Raw genomic sequence first — 19,176 nt, 5'->3', positions numbered from 1 at the left:
GATATCTGTGGTAGAAATACAATCATACACCTTACGTCGTTTTTCAATAGAAAATATACTAAGGTATTTTAGGTATTTATACAGTATTTTGTAGTCTTTTGTTTTTAATCATTATTATTATCAATATTGTTATTATTAGTTCACGCCTCATATCATTGCTCTTTTCATACGTCACACACTTGCTTCGATCTGTCCATTTATGCCACTACTTTCGCTACAATGTAATTGATTGATATATTGAATATCTATGGTACGTATTAAATAAAAATACGTACGATAGATTAGTAACTTTTTAAAATATTTATATCGGGTCTAATCTTGAGAAGTTATTTAATTTCAATGTCAACCACATTTGATTTAATGTGTCGAATCAGTCGTGTTTTCCTCCGTCGGAAAGCGGCAAGATGGCGGCCCCTGGCAAACAGTGAGTTGAAATATGCTAACTTACAAACTTCTTAACGATTATCCTAATTGTGACCGAGTGTCGAACATACGGCTTAGACCGCCATGGTTGAGTCATAGCTGCTATACTGTCCTAGAAGCAAGTGTGTACGATGAATTAAATCACAGTATGCTTACTGGTTATTTCATATTAGCAATGGTAACGTTATATTAGCATGCGCTTTGCTATGCTAAATGTAAGCAATTACCAAAGATGTGTTAGGTACATTTTCACGAATAAAGCATTATACATTCATAATTGTGTATTCACACACCTTTCCTTCAAATAAGGAGTATAAGTTTCTACTAGATTGGGGATCATGGATTCGTGCTTCTTAGTAATACGTTATAAGGCTCAGTGTAGGAGGGGCCAGGTGGCCTAGACCCAGAACCAATGCAGTTTGTCAGCCACACAGTTGTCTGGGTCTCAACTAAGAACCAGACCTGATATCTCTCCTATGCTACCATATGGATTATAAATAATAATATGTTAATTGTATACATATGTAAAAAAAGAAAAATATATATTCTTATAACCCCGGTTTTTTTCATAAAGAAGTTATGTTCTTTCCAATAAGGTATGGGCTGATCCTGTCCCAGAAAAAGTCTTTGACAAAGGCCGCCACCCTGCAGAGACCCTCAGTGTTTGGGGATGACTCTGATGATGAGGTAGGGACATATTTTGGATGCTTTTATTTTACCTGGAAAAGCCTGTTTACGTTCAACTTTAATTTGCCAAATGCAGTCATTTTAGTTTTTGTTTTTCTATGACAAGCCTGATCAAGCTGACATCCAGATAGAATTTGCAACGTTTCTTCCACAGGTGAAACGTTTTTTGGTGACATACATTTCCATACTGTTAGAAGCCTTTACCCTTTAACCAATAGTATGGGACCATGTTTCCACCTCCACTCGTATAAAACCTGCAACGTGCTAACACAACACGTCTTGCATATTCTGTCACTTCTGCAGAATCCAATCAAATTCTAATGGATCAAGTGATATACCGCCTACATTACTAGCTTAAACACTCTATCATGGAAATAAAGTTTTGAATCCATTCAAACGGGCCTTTAAGATAAGGTTTCTCAGCTGCATAGGGCGCAGTCGGACCGTCGAACCAGCTAGTGTTGATTAACTTGTTCTCTTTCCTCTAGACAACTGTTGGGGAGAGTCTGCAGAAGGAAGCTGTTAAGAAGAGGAGTATGAAGCAGGTGATTAATAGTTAAAGTTCTAATCATGATTTCCCATTTCAGCGTAACTTACTACTACACTGTTTACTACACTGCCTTTTACATCATTATCTGATGGGCTTGTTCGGTTGAACACTTTCTGTTTTTCTGTTTTTCGATTCCATACATTAAAAGACACGTCTAGAGATGCAGAAGGCCTTGGAGCAGGACAGCACCGTGTACGACTACGACGGCGTGTACGACGACATCCAGAACCAGAGGCTAGAGAGCAGCAAGAAGATCCTGGGAGGAACGGATAGAAAGGTAGCATCGAGAAACCCAATCCATCGCCTATGTATCGAACGCAACGAATACGTCCCGCTTACGCGCACACCATGAAATACTGCCTCAGCAACAATGCTCCTACAATACCTCTCGTTGTCCGTTCAGCCCAAGTACATCAACCAGCTGATGAAGGCGGTGGAGGAGCGGAAAAAGGAGCAGGAGCGGCGGGACGAGAGGAAGATCCAGAAGGAGAGGGAGGCAGAGGGCGAGCAGTTTGCAGACAAGGAGGCGTATGTCACCGCGGCCTACAGGCAGAAGCTCAAGGAGAGGGAGGAGGAGCAGGAGAAGGAGAAGAGGGACGCTGCCATGGAAGGTACAAATGATTGGTTAAATAACTTTTTTTTTTTTTTTTTTTAATGCAAGGCGATGTTTCCCAAAAATATAACATTGATTAGCGCCATCAATGTCCCTCAAACAAGGGCTCAATCTTTACTGAAGGGTCAAAAACAAAAGAAGGAATTGAATGTCAATGAGAAAACCTTTTTTGTGTGTTTGTGTTTGATCAGCTGCTTTGGATGTAAAAAAGCAGAGAGACCTGAGTGGCTTTTACAGACATCTGTTGAACCAGACGGTGGGAGAAGAAGCCATACCGGACTCCACGGCAGACAGGTCAGTCACTGGTAGCATCAACAAGCCATGATCACTAAAATGGCTTCATTCTACAACAACTGTATTATATAGTAGTAAAGTATGGGTTTTATTGAGATAAGATATCGTCGTAAGGCATTACGGAGTGACCTGCATTTAAACACGTGGGAAAGCAGTCATGTGACACACCCCTAGAGTGATTAGGTTCTAAACTGTTAGCCTACCCTAAGTATTGTTATGCTAAAACCAACTAATAAGCAGGTATGAAGAGTTATGTATTTCGTAACTGTGCACATGCATAACAATAGTGCTATTTTTAACATGCAATCTACACAAACAATCTATCTTCTGAATCCTATGAAGCTGAGACTTTACAGTCCAAATCATATTTCTCCGTGCCCAAAACTCGCTAAACCAGAGGCCAAATTACGTTTTACCTTTTGTTGTTTTTGCCACTAACGTTGTGTTGGCATAAATACACTATAAACAGGTAGTCTAATGTCCAGGCATCATTTTGAACAATCATGTATAGTAGCTAAATTAGGGTTATGCATGGGAAATATGTCAATTAGCATCATGCACTTGCATTGCACCATGGTGCAATGCAAGTGTTTGGCTAGGAGGCATGCAACTCTATTTCCCCGAACTTTTCAATAGAAAAAACTGAACAATGAGTTCCTGTGATATTCACCTGTTTGAACCGCATATACTTTCTCTAGACGTTTGTATTGGTTTATATTGTATTTATATCTATTTTGAAGCTACCTCTACCAAAGCCTCTCTATCTTTGCTGTACTTCACTTTATTGTGATGAAATGTGGACCCAGGAACTCATCAGATGTTTTCCATCGTGCTGCCAGCTGATAACACTCTTGTCTAGGTGGTCTTCACTCTTAAACATGACATTTATTACCTGCAGAGGTTAAACCTTCCATTGATGCTGTGCTCTAATCTTGGTTACGCATTAGCTCCACATTGACTATTACATTTGCACAACATTCTCCCAGGTCTACATTTCTTTTCGTACCAATTTGACATTATAGCCAATGTATATGGAGCTTCACTCTGGCATATTGCTTTCAGCAAACCTCTTTTTATTTAAGTATCAGAAGTTGTGTATCTAGCCCTCACAGTGCACTGCCTTGCAATTGTCCCTTAACGGGTGTCCTCTGCTTTTCCCAGGCCTCAGAGCTCAGTGTCCCCCTCAGAGCCGGAGTCCCCCTCAGCTGCCCCGCTGGCTCCATCCCGGGACAACGGCACCCTGCTGAATAGCGACAGTGAGGACGGGCGTGAGAGCAAGCCCGGCTTCAGCAAACCCGGCCACAGCTCTGGCCACTCCAAACGCCACTACCGGCAGAGGTCAGCGTCGCCCGGGGCGGGGCGGGACAAAGGGAAGGACAGGGACAGGCACAAGAAGAGCCAGCGGGACGGAGAGAGGGACAGGGACAGGAGGAAGGAGAGAGACGGAGAGAGGGAGGACAGAACCAGGGGGAGGAGAGAGGATAAAGACAGGCGGAAGGATCGGGCCGGAGAGCCAGAGAGAGACAGCGGACAACACAGGGGCAGAGAGGACAGAGGGAAGGAGGACTGGCAGGAAAGGAGAGAGAAGAGTCCTAAGGAGAGACGCAGAGAGGAGGAGGAGGAGGAGGAGGAGAAAAGGAGGGGGAAAAGGGGAAGCCCACCGGAGCAGCAGAAGGAGGGGAAGCAGAGGATGAAAGACCCGGAGACAGACAGAGCGATCAAACCTGAACCAACGGATAATGAGGGCGGCGGGGAGGGGGAGACCCAGAGTGGGGCCACGGGGAAACGGGGGGAGGACGGTGGCTCTCAGGGGGAGGAAAAAGCAAGTAAGTTTGCCAAGCGCAGCAGTGACCACACGGTGAGCTCAGCCCGAGAGCGCTACCTGGCCAGGCAGATGGCCCGCTCGGGCTCCAAGGCCTACATCGAGAAGGAGGAGGACTGAGGGCGCTGGGCGTTGTTCTACTGTCATGTTGAGCCAGAGGGATCCTGGTCAAGTCCTCAGTGCACTGTAATGGGCTAAGGCTCCGTTCAAATCTACGAGGGAAGGTGGTTAGGTGTAATAAAGAGTGACTGTTGCATCTAGGGACGATACATGTGTGTGCAGTAGTGTAATTAATCAATAAAACAATACTTGTCCCAAAAGTGTTCTCCTGCATTCTGTTTATTTTAGTTTTGTGTTTAACAACAGATATGGATAATATCGCCCGACCCCAAATCTAGTACTCAACCCATTCAATGTTAATACCAAAACATGGCTTTATTCAAGTGAAAGATAAATGTAATGACTTTGAACCAAGTATTCACTCCATCACAGTGGTGGACTGAGCAATGTCTATGCTACACGTGACGCCACCTAGGGGCCTAAATGGGCTCCTCCCTAGCGAGGATGCAGGGAGCTGGTGTGGGAACCCGTTTGTTGTTTCATTACACCAAGGCTGAGTATAATGATACAAACGGATCGGAATCCATGCTGCCATGCACGAGATATCTCAATGTGTGGTGATGGCTTGCCTAACCTGTGGTGTGCACCTAACCCAGCCCGGAGTCTACAAGTCTGACTCGGAAGGAGAGGCCGCTTAAACAGGCCATCATCCACCCATACTCCAGTCAGTTCTAGCCATAGAAAACAACATAACTGGTGTTATAATTCTAAATCATTAAAAGTACAGCATTTCTACTCCACTTTTACACCATTTGACTTGCATGGCTTGATGGAAGTTTTCGTTAATAAATGACACGCGATATAGTAACATTTATTTAATTTAAAATGATGTAACCTCTATCAATACCGGTATGGCTTTATCATAAGTCGTTTAATAATTAAGTCTATATAGCTATAGCATCAAATTGATTCGTCTTTAAAAATAAAAAATAAATACAATTTGTTTAACACTTACACACACTAGTTAGTTGGTTGTTTTGTAGAACACAAGGATCAGCATTGACAACTGTCAACTGTTACTCTTGGTTACTCACTCTTCTTCGCTACCATCACTATTGACAACGGTCACTAACCCTTGGCTACGGTTATTACTGTCACTCTTGGTACTATGACCATTGGCCACGGTCTACTGTATTCTTTATAATTTTGCTAACCTTATTAATGAATGAATATATGGTAAAAAAAAAAAAAAGAGAAAAAAAAGACGTTGAACAAAGTCAGAGTGAATGCTCCGTTTATAGTTCACGTAATTAGATTTAACTCAGTTACTCGTTCTAGACCTAAAAAGTCGGGCAATGTTCAACCAAATGGAATCTACAGTAATGGGCCGGTAGAATAAGAGAGCCGGAGACGTGCCTTCAGGTTAGAAACATACAGCATTTATTGGCCACCAGGGGGCAATCTGGAGGATCGAGTAGCAGAAAACCAGGGGGTGACAACTGATGCTCTTTGACCTGAAATCCCTTCTATATTTACCCACTGATTAACTTGTAATGATAACGTGCTTCTGAGGTTATAAGAAGCATACTTTTCGACTTTGCCACTTCATCAGGAATCACTCCCCAAGTGTTCTTCCTAGAGAAAGATACTTATTGTGTTGGGTACCCTGAAATAAAAGGAAGAATATTGAGAAGTTAGAGTAAACTCAATTACGCAGCAATCATGATATTTTTTAAATATTTTATTATATTATAAGATTATAATTCATTGACCGAAGTTTATAAAGGATGACATGGTCTTAAATACTTACCTGATCATTTTCGAAGTTGCTAGTAGTAGTAATAAGTAGTAATGGTGTTGTCGTTTTGGGCTGTAATTTAAAACACACCACACACATTATACCGGACCTACACAACAACAGTAGTAAAAAATATCCCAAAAAGGTTGTAGCCATGGGGATAACACACCCTCTCGCTCCTACAACGCCAAAACACTATCTTTCTTGAACCCTTTCTCTGAAGAGCTGTTTGTCAGTTCTCGGCTACCATAGCAACATGGCAGGTCGGTGAAGGAGGAGCTTAATGGTCATAAAGTAACCCCATCCTTACTTTCATGGGATTAAGAAGATATTAAAACATACTTTTATTCCCCTAGATGCCACTCAATTCTACACACACTTCTTAAATCCCAGTTACAGCTTAAAGGCATTAAGTATTAATTAAAGTTAGTGCATGATAGGCTATGACACACTAACCCCTTAGTATTAGTTATTGGCAAGTATTAGGATAAGAACTAACCCATTAGGTTATGATACACTAACCCCTTAGTATTAGTATAGTATTAGTTAGCAAGTATTCATGTTAGGATAAGAACTATCACCTTAGGTTATGATACACTACAACCCCTTAGTATAAGTATTAGTATAGTATAAGTTATTAGCAAGTATTAGTATTAGGATAAGAACTAACCCCTTAAGTTATGTCACACCCTTTGTATTAGTATAGTATCAGTTATTAGTATAGTATTAGTACTAACCCCTTAGGCTATGATACACTAACCCCTTAGTATTAGTATTCGTATTAACCCCTAAGTATCACACTACACACTATTGCTGCTCTCCAGCATTAACATCAGAGGCTATGATACAGTAACTCTTAGTATTAGTATCGTATTAGTATTAGTATGAGCACTACTCACTGCTTGTACTGTTCTCCAACTGTAACATCAGAGGCACGAAGCCCTCCAGTGGAACGTCGTTGAGCATGCCGGAATACAGGAACACAACGGACATGATGGTTTGGGGGTCCACAGACAATCCTGGTAGAACACGTGGGGAAGAGAGAAAAATAATTGGCCTATAGTTTGTGTCTACTTTTTTTTTCATCAATTGAATTAGTTTGTGTACATAGTACTGAACCTCTAGAGGACATTGCGCCCATGGCCTCATGGATGGACAACGCCCCAGAGCCATCCGTGTCCAAGCCCTCGAAGAGTTCCTGTTACAGGCAATCATCACGGGGGATTCATTAGGAGCTTGAATGCAGAGTAGATCAAAATCCAAAGAGACTCATTAGGAGATTGAGTGTACATGATTGATATCGGAGGCGCTACCTTGTAGCCGACAAACTTCTTCCATAGTTTCTTGAAGGCGGGATAGTTGATCGTGCTTTGGTAGCCCTGTGGCTGAACACAACAACAAATGCCCCAAGTTGGCCTCAATCACGTCTATTTATTCAACAATTTAAATGACAGCATAGAAGAAGAAAGGGGGAATGTGAGGAGCAGAAGGGTTTCATTTGGTCTACTTTACGTTAGAAAGGCCCAGAATGGATCTGCAAGCAGTCAGGTCAAAACCGTTCTTTCCTTTAGAATCAACACACAAATACAACATGTTCAATAAGAATAATGAAAGTATGTGGACATGTTTACATGGTTTTCGGAAGAAGTGTTGATTGTCTCACCGTTGAGGAGGGAGTCGTTGAGGAGACGCTTAAGCTGTTCGGCATTTAGTCCCCTTTTCTAAAGGGAGAGAAACATAAAGTATTTAGGAACAATTCAGACTGATGGAGCCATCGACAGAGAAAGGAACATAGATGGAGGTTTCTGTATCGGGACAGATCTAAATAGTTGTATGGGCAATATTGATATACCTTACGATTTTAAGATAACGTTTAATCTCGAATCAAAGGTTTAATCAACTTTTTCTTATAGTTCTAGAGATATTAGATGGAAAGAACTCACCCCTTCAGAGTAGCGTCTGAACAGATCCTCATCACCAGTTGCCTTGGGAATTAAATGGATAAAACCAAATAAAAGACAATATAATCTCAGCTGACAAAGAAATATAAATAGCCTAGTAACCGAAAAAACTGAACTGAACCCACCCCTTAAAAAAAGGGTGAACAAAATAATTTCATATTTCATGTTACGCTGAAGCAAAATGAAAACAACTGAGGGCTTCCTCTGTGGGCAGCTAATCTGTTTACCCGGCAGTTGGATAATTTGCATTATAAATGATACTCTCCACTGATCTCCTAGGGTTCAGAATTTCTCCTCATTTTTTGTTCTTACCGTGGGGGTCACTCCCTCTGCTTCTTCTTCATCACTGTCTTCATGGTGCTCGTGTTCATCTCCACTGGAACAAACAGAGGAGAGTTATTTTAAAAAAAATACACATGTTTAGCTAGAGGTTTTAATAATGGTTGGGGCTGAACCAAATCCATAAAGGTGAATTACGTTTGTGATAACGTTTTGACCAGATTCCCTCCTTACTTACTGTGTTAAAACTGAAAACGTTTCTCCAAACATTGTGGTGATAAGTGAGTGAAATCAATAGTACAGACTGAACGTACAAGATATCAGAAGAAACTAGGGATTGAGAGGAGAATTCTTTCTTCTTCCAAGTACAGCGATGGTCTAGAGATTCTTTGTACCGTCAGGTTGAGAAAGGAAAAAAAAAAAGTAAAACATTTAAAACCATTGATCCAGTAATCTCCCCGTTATCTGGGTGGAGGCACATGAATAGTGCCACACTACAGAGGAAGCTAGAAAGGAATGGCCTGTTGTAAATCTGCTTTGAATATGTTCTTTTCTGTTCATCCAAGTTCCTTCAAATAACGACAGTGGACCGGTAGAAGACCGAACTCCAACCCTAAACCCAACCCAAGAATCACTGTTGCCCTCTCTCTCTCTGGGTATTCATATTAGCACCACCACCTGGCCTCCTTGTAGGGGAGCCCGGTAAAGTCACCTAGGAAGAGTGTGGCAGCCACCTAGGTGGCGTGTAGCCATGGACAGTGATACACTTGTTTTCCTTTGGTGTTTGGAGGTATGTGGAGTGTGTGTGGAGGATGGCTGCACACCTGCTGCCCATTGGGCAATCAGTGGGCAACAGGTTAAACCAGCCATCATCGCACACACTCTGTATCTCCTGCATGGCAACATGCAGGCCATGTATCATTATATTCAAACTGTACAATAAACCCCATCACCCTGTGTCCTTGCCTGGAGGAGTCCAGTAAAAGCCATGTTACAATTTACTTCTGTAGGGGAGTCTAAGTGGACTTACTGAGCTTTCACGCCTGCCTTTGTGTACACCGTGAGGAGGAACTCGTCGCTGACGTTAGCATACATAGTGCAGGGGACGACCACATATTCTCCTGGATCCACCTTGATGAGCTGCATCACTTCCCTGTCATTGCTGAATGGGCTTTGGTTCAACAAGTTCCGCCTCAGGTAGTCATAGTCTAGTTGGCCTGCATTAGCCTGGAAGACAACGTCCAAGGAATACAAAGGTTGGATTTGTTTTCATTCGTGTGTGTGTGTGTGTGTGTGTGTGTGTGTGTGTGTGTGTGTGTGTGTGTGTGTGTTTCTAATTATTGAACATTCAAAATGAACGTGCTTACCTGGTCTGTGAGCTGTAGGATTGGAACAGAAAGGATATGTTAATAAAGTAATGGGAGGTCACATTCCTAATGAGAGTCTTAAAGCAATGTTACATGAGTGATCATCATGGTGGTGTAGACAGCAGCTCACTCTGAAGAGGCTGTAACCAATGTAGTCTTGGCTGGACTGTTTGCGGTTTCCCAGGGGCTTCCTCATCAGGGACAGCAGCAGGTTGTTTTTCCCCTTGTTGTCCCCCTCAGGTGCTTTCACCTTGATGCGGAACTGGGGGTTGTTGACAAAGGTGGCTGCAGACAGGGGCCAGTGAATCCGTTAGCAATGCCGTAAACGTGTTTTTAACTTTGGTTTAAAGTTGGTGTCCTTTTAACAGCGCAGTTGTGTGCGTAAAGAGCAAAAGGGGAGTAAACATCAGCCCTCGGTTGAACCCTCCCAGGACCACACTAGTACTGTCATCCCATTGGTTTCCCACCTTAATATGAATTCATGATTGTCATGTCTGTACGGTTTACAATAAAGTTTATGTACCCCTGTCTTGTTGGATGATGATAATGTTTGTCTTAACATTTCTTTTTCCTTTTCATTTCAACACTCTTTACAAATATTTTAACTTCATAAAGAGCGTTGTGAGTTGAAAATCCAAGCTTACAATTCCCGATGCTGCCTCCAGATGTTCTACCAGCGATCCAGCTGCCATTGTAGCTCATGCACTTCCACTGGCAGCTAAGATCCCCATCAATGAAGTTGGGGTTCTCACAGCAGATGGACATGTAGTTAAAATGGTGACAGAAGTCCTCCAACTCCATCCTGGAAAAACATGTCAATAACGCAGAGGACTGATTATATATGGAGGCAAAAGTAGAAGCAAATGGCAGTTATTTAAGATTTTAATGATCATTATTCCATACCAGAACTCTCCATCTTCGCTTTTCACACATTTTTTCTTGTCTTCAGAGCTCACTTGATTCCACAAATCTGATCTGCACAATGGAAGGATGAGATTATCCATAAAATAGGTGTCTGCAAAGCTTAAATGTAAACATATAGGGGTGTCATACTTGCCTCTCCATGTGACAGTCTATGACTATAGATTCATATATAGGGGTGTCATACTTGCCTCTCCATGTGACAGTCTATGACTATAGATTCATATATAGGGGTGTCATACTTGCCTCTCCATGTGACAGTCTATGACTATAGATTCATATATAGGGGCGTCATACCTGTCGCTCCATTCTCCGGTCCACTCCTGGCGGCCCCAGGGATTCAGCAGTCGAACCAGCCTGACACTGGAACCCCTATGGGTGACCTAAACACAAACCGAGAGCACAAACGACATGCTTTAAAAGGCTTTCGACCCACACAGCTAGTCCACACAAGCAGACCCCGCGGGAGCTACCTCAGTAACTCCTGTGACCGCATAGGCATGCCAGTCCACCAAGCCGGTCCTGGACACCGTGTTCGCTGCCTGTCCCTGTGACCCAAAGAACAAAAGATTAGGAGCGATACACAGGCGGCAAACAAGTGTAACTTCTATCTGAGGGTGAGGTCGTACCCCGGCCGCAAAGGTCCCACAGCCGATCATGGACTTGCAGTCTGTGGCTCTGGACAGGCAGCTCCACAGCTCCTCGTCGTGGTCCTGGCTGTGTTGATTCCTCAGCTGGTAGTGCTTGAACACGCCCCCACAGAAATCCTTGAAAGCCTCAGCTGGGTTTCCTGCGTGCATGTCTGCATATGAACCACAAAGTCTGACACACACACACACGCACACCATTATGGTGAAGTATTGTCCAGAGAGCTAATAGCTTACTCAACAAATATAAAGGGAAACACTTCAAATTGTAGGTTATTACAGACACACAGCAAAAAGCAATATGGTAACCAACTTAGACTAATTCTTGACATCTAAATGATTTGTTACATACTTAGCATAGGCCTTTTCCAGGAGAGGGACCCAGTATTCATGTCCAGTTTTGCTGTTCACAGAAATTAGCTGATTTTGGTATGTTGGGAGAAAGTCATCAATGACGACGTCCACCCACCGACCAAACCTCCAGAACTGGCCAGAGAAGAGTCAAAACAATAATCATATCATTTACATCTATTGATATCTATTATAGCATAAACATTTCATTTATCATAACCATTTAATTAAAAGGCCATTGCACCCTTTCCCCTAAGACCGGCCTGCTGCGGGCTGGCCACACCTCTAATATTTACAGACAATGTGCAATGGCATTGTTTTGGCCAAACGGTAAAAGAAACGAGCAAATAAAGTTCAATTGAATTCTTCCTCTGTTCTCTTTTCATTTGAGATTTACATTTTACCTTCAGTGTTTTATTTTTTACTTTTACGTTTTTATTGTGGCTCGATGGTCCTGACTGAGGCCTTCAAAGACGTTGACATTTGGACAATCTTACCCTGAAATGAAAGATGCCAGCATACTCCTTAAATGACTGGTCGGAAGGCACAACTTGCACTAGAAGCCCTTTATGCAACGTCAGTGAGCCAATAGCTGCCAGGAACCAGCAATTACCTGGAAAACAAAAAATGGCAGATTTGATCCCCTACCCCAAATAGCAGTGGTTCATGTTGAAAGTAATTCTCATGCAACTCTGTTTGAATCACAATGATGAGTATTTGCTTACCAATCGCGCCTTGACCAAAGTCTTTTCTTGAAGCCCCATCCATTAAAAAAGTCACCTCCCCTTTGAAGCCCATGGCTTTTGCAATTTCCTGTAGAAAGACACAGAGAGAAGTTATGAAGAGTCAATTCTTAACCATAATAAAGAAGAGTAGAACGACGATTTGCAGCTGGAAACTCAAACTGATACATGCTATCTACAATCAGTCATTTAACTTGACTTCAAGGAGAAGCTGAAATCAACCACAGCATGCATCATTATTGGAGCAACTGCTAAATGTGCTGCATGACAATGTGTCTAAAAACCACCATGCACAGCACCGGTACATTTATGCAACTTCAAATAAAAATGTAAGTATATAAGAGGATTTCATTTAAAAAAACATTGAGTCATGAGGTTTTCCGAACAGAATATAATAGCGGTCTTATTGTTAGTTACCCCTGGCCGCATCCACTTGACTTGCTGCTGCTGCCACTGCGGCATGGTGGGGACCTCTCCCAGAGAGTGGCTGTCGGGAGGGAAGGTGGTGTCCACAAACAGATAGCCTCTCCTCAGGCTCGTCTGCTTCAGCTGCTCATAGTTCTGCCGGTTGTACAGGTCCGGGTTGGAGGAAGTCCCCACGCTACCCTCGGGGTAGCGCAGGTTGATGATGCCGGTGCATTCTCCTGGCATGTTGACAACTACAGTAGAGAGAGGCAAAACACACACATTAATTATTATTAGTAATGAGATCGGCGAGACCGTTACTCTTACATGGACTACTTCTACTACTTCTTCAGAGGAGGACTTAAGATGAGTTACCTTTGCAAGCTCTTGAACACCAGAGAGTTGGAAGTGGTCTTTGTGCACCCAACAACCGTTATTTATACTTTGGTCATACCATATCTATAGGCTGGCTCTGCCCCCAAAGCCCCAAGGTATAGGGGCTGACATACAGGTTCCTGTCCATTAGTATATCGCTTGTATGCAAATCACTAGAGGCAGTGGTTAACATACTCTTTCGGACTTTTGACCAAATTCCTGGCTTTTAAAATATGTTCCTAATACGAAACGCTCATTCCTTTGTGTCAGTGGAGCTGTCTGAACGTGTCAGCCTATAGAAGGCTGTGTACAACCCTAGGGGGATATAGGATGTATGTGGACCCTCCCTCTAACCTTTTCCATTTCATTCCATCTTCCACGCAAGATGCTAAATGCATATAAAAAAACATAACATTTGACACATACAGCTGTAAAACTCGAAGGAATGCCCCTAATTATAGCAATTTTATCATCACAGCTTTCCTTATGGCTGTAATAAACTAACTTGATGTGAAACTGAAACTGACTTGATGTAAATCAAATTTAATACCAAAAACAACATTGGTGGGAACCTTATAATTTAAATAAGCAACTGAATGCATCTGAACTGCTTCCTCAGTTTGGATCATAGTTCCACAACTAGCTAATTAGAGAGTTTTCTGGAATGTAACATACCCTGTCATCATCAGGATATTTATTTAGATATTTAGCACCTTTCTGCATATTTACTGTGCTGTACTGTACCAAGCCATGAACTGCACGCTGTCGTGTTCACTAGAGCATTTGGGTCAATCTGCCTGGTTTTGGTATCTAGTTTGATTTCTCGAATATTATTCTTATTTTATATGATCACTGAAAGAATAACTCACCTTTAAAGATCCAGGCACATGGTGTGATATATTTCATGTCTTAACCAGAGGATACATTCATTTATAAAATGGAATGTTTTTTTCTTTTTTTGCCTTGAACCTTGGGAGGTATTACTGTCTTGGTGGGCTCATAGCGGCCTCGTCTCCACAGTCCTTAAACGGCCAGGAAATTCTGTGCAGGCACATGCATGAACAAGTAGAAAGTAGACACAACTTGGATTACATGTTAAGCACAAACATGGATCTGTTGGAACAGGAAGAAAGTTGAACAAAGTTGAACATGTTTGATCCTTCAACGTTAACAAGGGAAAAGGCATTTTCTCTCCTAGTTTAACCCATTTGTGCCGGCGCAACATTGTATCTAGTAGATACAATGTTGCGCCGCGCAGCAGCCGGCACAAATGGGTTAAATGAAAAATGCTTGATATTAAACACCAAAATTAAAATTACCTTTGGTTGTTTAATGTAAAAAAACATCAGCAATACAAATGAGAAGGAATCTACGGTGGCGCTGAGCATTCACAAAAAAAAAAAAAAAAGTAAGTTTCACACCGTTAGCACACCAGGATCTCGTAATTACGAGGCCAACAATAACACGGGGACTGCTATTTGTTGTGTAAGCATGTAGCCATATGACCATACTGGAAAATCCATCGACAGCACCTTTAATACATATGCCATAGGGTTTAAGTTTGTCGTATGAATCGACGTGCCACAAAAAGTTTGGACCTGGGTTTATGTAAAGACGACGTCTTAGACGATTCCGTTTCCTCAGTTGTACTCCTCGAGGATCTAGGATTAAGAGCAGGTGCCGTATCGTTGTTTGAGTAACTACCAAGCCTGCTTGGATGCATTTCAGATGCATAAATTTGTATCCGTGAAGCATCCCGTACTGGTTCAACTGCTCCTGCAGGAAGAGAGCCACTTGTAGCACGTCCGACTGGGCTTTTCTCCTGAACAGTCCCAATGACTTCAGATGTCTGCGCAATGTTGACATACTCATATTAATGCCCTCCTCACTTTTAAGGAACATCAATATTTCTCAATGCCTCAATCCGAGCAAGAAATAAAATACAATAGCGTCGGATAGCGTCATCGTTGCCGTCCTGCAGCCAGCCAGCCACGTTATTGATGAATGAGAGGGGTGATCCTGATGTCGTAATTACGAGAAAATATCTCGTAATTACGAGATCTTTTCTCGTAATTACGAGATCCTGGTGTGCTAACGGTGTGAAACTTACTTTTTTTTTTTTTTTTGTGAATGCTCAGCGCCACCGTAGGAATCAGATCTCCAAACTAAAGGATAGAATAGGTTTTTGATACAGGTCGTCCTTAAACGACCGATAAGAACGTTTCTATTGCCCCCTACAGCAGCGTCGTGACAAAGCTCTGTCGGCCAAAACTAAGCTAAAAGAAAAAGCGCATTATTTATTTATTTTAGGGGGAAATGGCGACATTTTAAGATAGTTTCAGCATTACAATGCGTTTTGATATATTCCCAGCGATAAATGTGAATTTTTATCTTCAGTCACTGAATGCATATGTTTTTGTATTGTTAATGTAACGTTTTTTATCGTGGACATTCATATGGACGCTGCTATCCCCGAAGTTTGCATGATGTTTGAATCACAGTATTTGCGGTGCGCAGTCATCTGATCTCTTGTGATCAGGGCTATTTTATCGAACTGACGTTCTTTCAAATAAAAAAAAGTGACCCAGGGGACCCATTAATTGGGACGCAAGGGAAGTTTACGTACGCGTTGCTGCCGCCAAAAGAAATCCATTTCTACTATTATTTTTATAAATACATATGATAATGACAATAATACCGCTTCGAGGCTGACTTTTAAATTATTTTAGGAATTAGACCATATACATTTGCATGCCTATAGCCTACTGTTTTTTGTGGACAGGTAGGTATGCGTGAGAAGAAGCATCGTGCCCCGGGGGGGGACATGACAGGTTTTTTCCAAACCTGTTTGGAAAAAAGACATGCAAGCGAAACTTGTCCGAGTCTTTATATGAAAATAAGTCATGGCAGTGGTTAAAGCATGCTGCTGGCTTATGTATGGTGATCATCAGAGCACCACTCCTCCTCCCTCCAGGATCAACTTGGCCCTGCATTGACAGGTGCTGTGCCCCGATAAGAATTGTATCCCCGGCCGCGGGACGTGCCTGCATCCAGTGCAGGCGGAAGTACACACTACGCTTCGGCTGCGTAGGCTGATGGTTTTCTAAATGATGGTTATTAACGAGGTTATAAAGTAGTAATGTATGGCTCATCTGTCAAAGTGAATGTTTTTATTCTTCCTACGGATTATACGATCTATATTCATTCATTGCACCGCGCCCGAACTGACAGGTGTGTACTGAAAACCAGCTGATCGTATTTTGTTCCTTCAGACCAATCCACATTTCAGTTGCAAACTCTGCGGATGTCGTTGCAAATTATTCTGAATAAATAACATTGATCATGGTAGGCCTATCGCATTTATGGTGCCTTCGACACCCATCACAAATATACTATACACACTTAAACCAGGCATTGGCAGCAGTGGCGACTGGTGATCAAAAATGTTGGTGGGGCACAGTAATAGACAGGGGGTCTGGGGGCCGGTGACCTTTTCCAGGTATTTGGTGGAAATTAGCCGATTACAGTGACACCTTTAGTCAACAATATTGAACATTCTTAACAATGTTCCAATTTTCAGAGATACTGAATTATCATGACCTGCAGGTCATTAACAAATTACAAAACGTTTGAAATATTTCACTTGTGTAATAAATCGTGTTTCAAATCGAATACACTTTTCCACAATATTCTAATTAATTGAGACACAGTATATAGTTAACATTAGCAACTTAGCATGGTAGTCACTGCATTGACTGATTCAACAAGGTCTGCCGTTAGAGGCAGACATTTGATCAAGTCGTTTTTATTCCAACAGGCTAGACTTGGGCTATAAACGGTCAAGTACAAGCCAATGCAGAGTGAATTAATGCTTATCTGGTCCATGCTGATAATGCCTGTCCTCTGCTTATTGAACCTAAATGAAGGGTCATCTGGGGAATGGTCCAGTCCGTCCCAGAATGAGGCTGAGAAAGTATCGACCTTCATTGTAACGCAAACAAACTGAACAGGCTCAAAGCTTAAATTGTACTTTTATTGTAAAATGTTACTCAAGTCACAAAGGGTTTACAACACCACAAGATATTATCCAGTTCCATCTTCATCCTGAGATCTGTGTATTGGGCTGTCATTCTGTAGTTAATCTTCAGCACCATTCGTCACCTAGTGATGTGAAACATGGCTTGTTAAAACACAGACAGTCAAACGGTAGCATCTGATAAGCTTCACTTCAGCGTTCAGAAAACTAGTTATCACCACTCAACAATCTGCCGGTAATTCCAGCATTAGTTTAAGATTTCATCACAACATTAACCTGTAACATGTTAAAGAACCCATGATTCCACTCACCCCAGTTCCACTGTAGTCCATCTGCAGAAACGTTAATACCAAACATTAAATACACCTTGAAGAAAAAAAAATAAACCCAATTATGGAAGGAAAGACCAAACAGACTGAGGAAGATAATTTCTGTAGTCTCAGAAAAACTGAAAAGAACTATCGTCAGTGATCGCATAGGACGGCACTTCCTGTTTCATCATTGACAACACGGCCAAAACCCAAGGGGAGAAAGAAGTCCTGCTCACCATGAGAACATCTGAAGGATCACTAGTAGGTCACCAGGTCAGAGTCCCAACACGTCCATCTAGAAGGAACATGTACAATTAGTACCCTACAGAAACACATGGCCCAATACAAGTGACCATGCAGAGATTCAGAAAACTATTTATCACCACTAAACAATCTGCCGGTAATTCCAGCATTAGTTTAAGATTTCATCACAACACCGAGATACACCTTGGAGAACACAATTCTACTCACTTATTCAATGCCTCTCCAGTACATCTGCTGAACCATTTCCGTAGCTTGGCTTTTTACACATCCGGAGATTTTAAAAGGTGACCTCCAAGTCAGTATCCTCCTACCATGGCCATCTAGAAAAGTAACATCTCAAATAAGTACCCTACAGAACCCTATGGCCAAATACGTGACCATGCAGAGGTTCAGAAAACTAGTCATCACCACTAAATAATCTGCCGGTAATTCCAGCATTAGTTTAAGATTTCATCACAACATCGATGGGCAACACATCAAACTGCTCGCGAGTCTACACACCTGGGCAGAGAATCATCCATATGGCAGAACCTTTTCCACCTTAAACAGAAGGAACCCAGTTACAGAAGGGAAAGACCAAACAGACTGAGGAAGATAATTTCTGTAGTCTCAGAAAAACTGAAAAGAACTATCGTCAGTGATCGCATAGGACGGCACTTCCTGTTTCATCCTTGACAACACGGCCAAAACCCAAGAGGAGAAAGAAGTCCTGCTCACCATGAGAACATCTGAAGGATCACTAGTAGGTCACCAGGTCAGAGTCCCAACACGTCCATCTAGAAGGAACATCTACAATTAGTACCCTACAGGAACACATGGCCCAATACACGTGAAGATGCAGAGGTTCAGAAAACTTTTTATCACCACTCAACAATCTGCCGGTAATTCCAGCATTAGTTTAAGATTTCATCACAACAGCCGGTAATCCTTGGAGAACACGATTCATGATTCCACTCACCAATCCCTCCAGCAGTCTGCAGAACCATTTTCGTAACACGGCCGCTTTTCCCACCTTAAAATAAAAATCAAGTTACATATATACTGTTAACCCTATGATCAAATCATCAATTGGACAGGCCATTTTCCAGGACGAGTTGCTCAGAAAACCCATTATCAACACTTAACAATCTGACGGTAATTCCAGCTGTAAGTTTAGGTTTCATCAAGGCAACAAGTCCACCTTTTAAAAGACAATTCATGATTGCCCTTACCCATCACTGCGCCAGTCTGCAGAACCATTTCTGCAGTACAGCTGCATTCCCCACCTTA

General features: G+C 42.1%; 2 protein-coding genes and 1 long non-coding RNA gene across 3 annotated transcripts in view; 1 reads left to right on the top strand and 2 right to left on the bottom strand.

Moving 5' to 3' along the window:
• Nucleotides 1–398: 398 nt before the first annotated feature.
• On the top strand, nt 399–4,695 carry nsrp1 (nuclear speckle splicing regulatory protein 1). The gene is made up of 7 exons (XM_079738587.1): nt 399–424; nt 1,020–1,110; nt 1,599–1,655; nt 1,809–1,937; nt 2,064–2,271; nt 2,465–2,567; nt 3,729–4,695. Exons 1-7 carry the CDS (start codon nt 405–407, stop codon nt 4,507–4,509), a joined length of 1,389 nt encoding a protein of 462 aa, XP_079594713.1. The 5' UTR covers nt 399–404; the 3' UTR covers nt 4,510–4,695.
• A 1,263-nt stretch (nt 4,696–5,958) lies between these two features.
• Nucleotides 5,959–14,403, bottom strand: LOC307077162 (calpain-8-like). Its single transcript, XM_079738475.1, has 22 exons — nt 14,166–14,403; nt 12,934–13,175; nt 12,499–12,586; nt 12,271–12,386; nt 11,775–11,908; nt 11,405–11,597; nt 11,249–11,323; nt 11,073–11,158; nt 10,758–10,829; nt 10,499–10,656; nt 9,985–10,139; nt 9,855–9,866; nt 9,518–9,714; nt 8,521–8,584; nt 8,191–8,232; nt 7,911–7,968; nt 7,760–7,812; nt 7,561–7,632; nt 7,367–7,445; nt 7,147–7,266; nt 6,260–6,319; nt 5,959–6,115 (listed from the first exon to the last, which is right to left on the bottom strand). The coding sequence occupies exons 1-21, from the start codon at nt 14,200–14,202 to the stop codon at nt 6,279–6,281; spliced, it is 2,094 nt and encodes a 697-aa protein (XP_079594601.1). The 5' UTR covers nt 14,203–14,403; the 3' UTR covers nt 5,959–6,115; nt 6,260–6,278.
• A 2,923-nt stretch (nt 14,404–17,326) lies between these two features.
• LOC307077336 overlaps nt 17,327–19,176 on the bottom strand; it is a 2,785-nt gene continuing 935 nt past the window's right edge. Inside the window, exons 3-10 of the long non-coding RNA XR_013811934.1 lie at nt 19,119–19,172; nt 18,866–18,919; nt 18,625–18,683; nt 18,409–18,447; nt 18,115–18,227; nt 17,880–17,938; nt 17,644–17,698; nt 17,327–17,457 (exon numbers count right to left, since the gene is read on the bottom strand). This is a non-coding gene — a long non-coding RNA (uncharacterized lncRNA). The remainder of the gene's footprint in view (nt 17,458–17,643; nt 17,699–17,879; nt 17,939–18,114; nt 18,228–18,408; nt 18,448–18,624; nt 18,684–18,865; nt 18,920–19,118; nt 19,173–19,176) is intronic.

The sequence above is a fragment of the Pollachius pollachius genome (genome assembly GCF_949987615.1).
Source record: "Pollachius pollachius genome assembly, chromosome: 6".
Classification (NCBI taxonomy): Eukaryota; Metazoa; Chordata; class Actinopteri; order Gadiformes; family Gadidae; genus Pollachius; species Pollachius pollachius.
The sequence above is the reverse complement of the archived record's forward strand: the minus strand, read 5'-3'. Positions and strand labels throughout refer to the sequence as shown.

What these genes read in the sequence shown, in the direction of transcription:
- LOC307077162 (XM_079738475.1), bottom strand. Translation starts at nt 14,202, where the DNA reads ATGAAATATATCACACCATGTGCCTGGATCTTTAAAG. An exon ending in CCATTCTGGGCCTTTCTAAC is followed by an intron (nt 7,633 to 7,759) that starts GTAAAGTAGACC and finishes TGTTGTGTTCAG; the next exon opens with CCACAGGGCTACCAAAGCAC. An exon ending in AGAAGTTTGTCGGCTACAAG is followed by an intron (nt 7,446 to 7,560) that starts GTAGCGCCTCCG and finishes TGCCTGTAACAG; the next exon opens with GAACTCTTCGAGGGCTTGGA.
- nsrp1 (XM_079738587.1), top strand. Translation starts at nt 405, where the DNA reads ATGGCGGCCCCTGGCAAACA. An exon ending in GGGATGACTCTGATGATGAG is followed by an intron (nt 1,111 to 1,598) that starts GTAGGGACATAT and finishes TCTTTCCTCTAG; the next exon opens with ACAACTGTTGGGGAGAGTCT. An exon ending in AGAAGAGGAGTATGAAGCAG is followed by an intron (nt 1,656 to 1,808) that starts GTGATTAATAGT and finishes ATACATTAAAAG; the next exon opens with ACACGTCTAGAGATGCAGAA.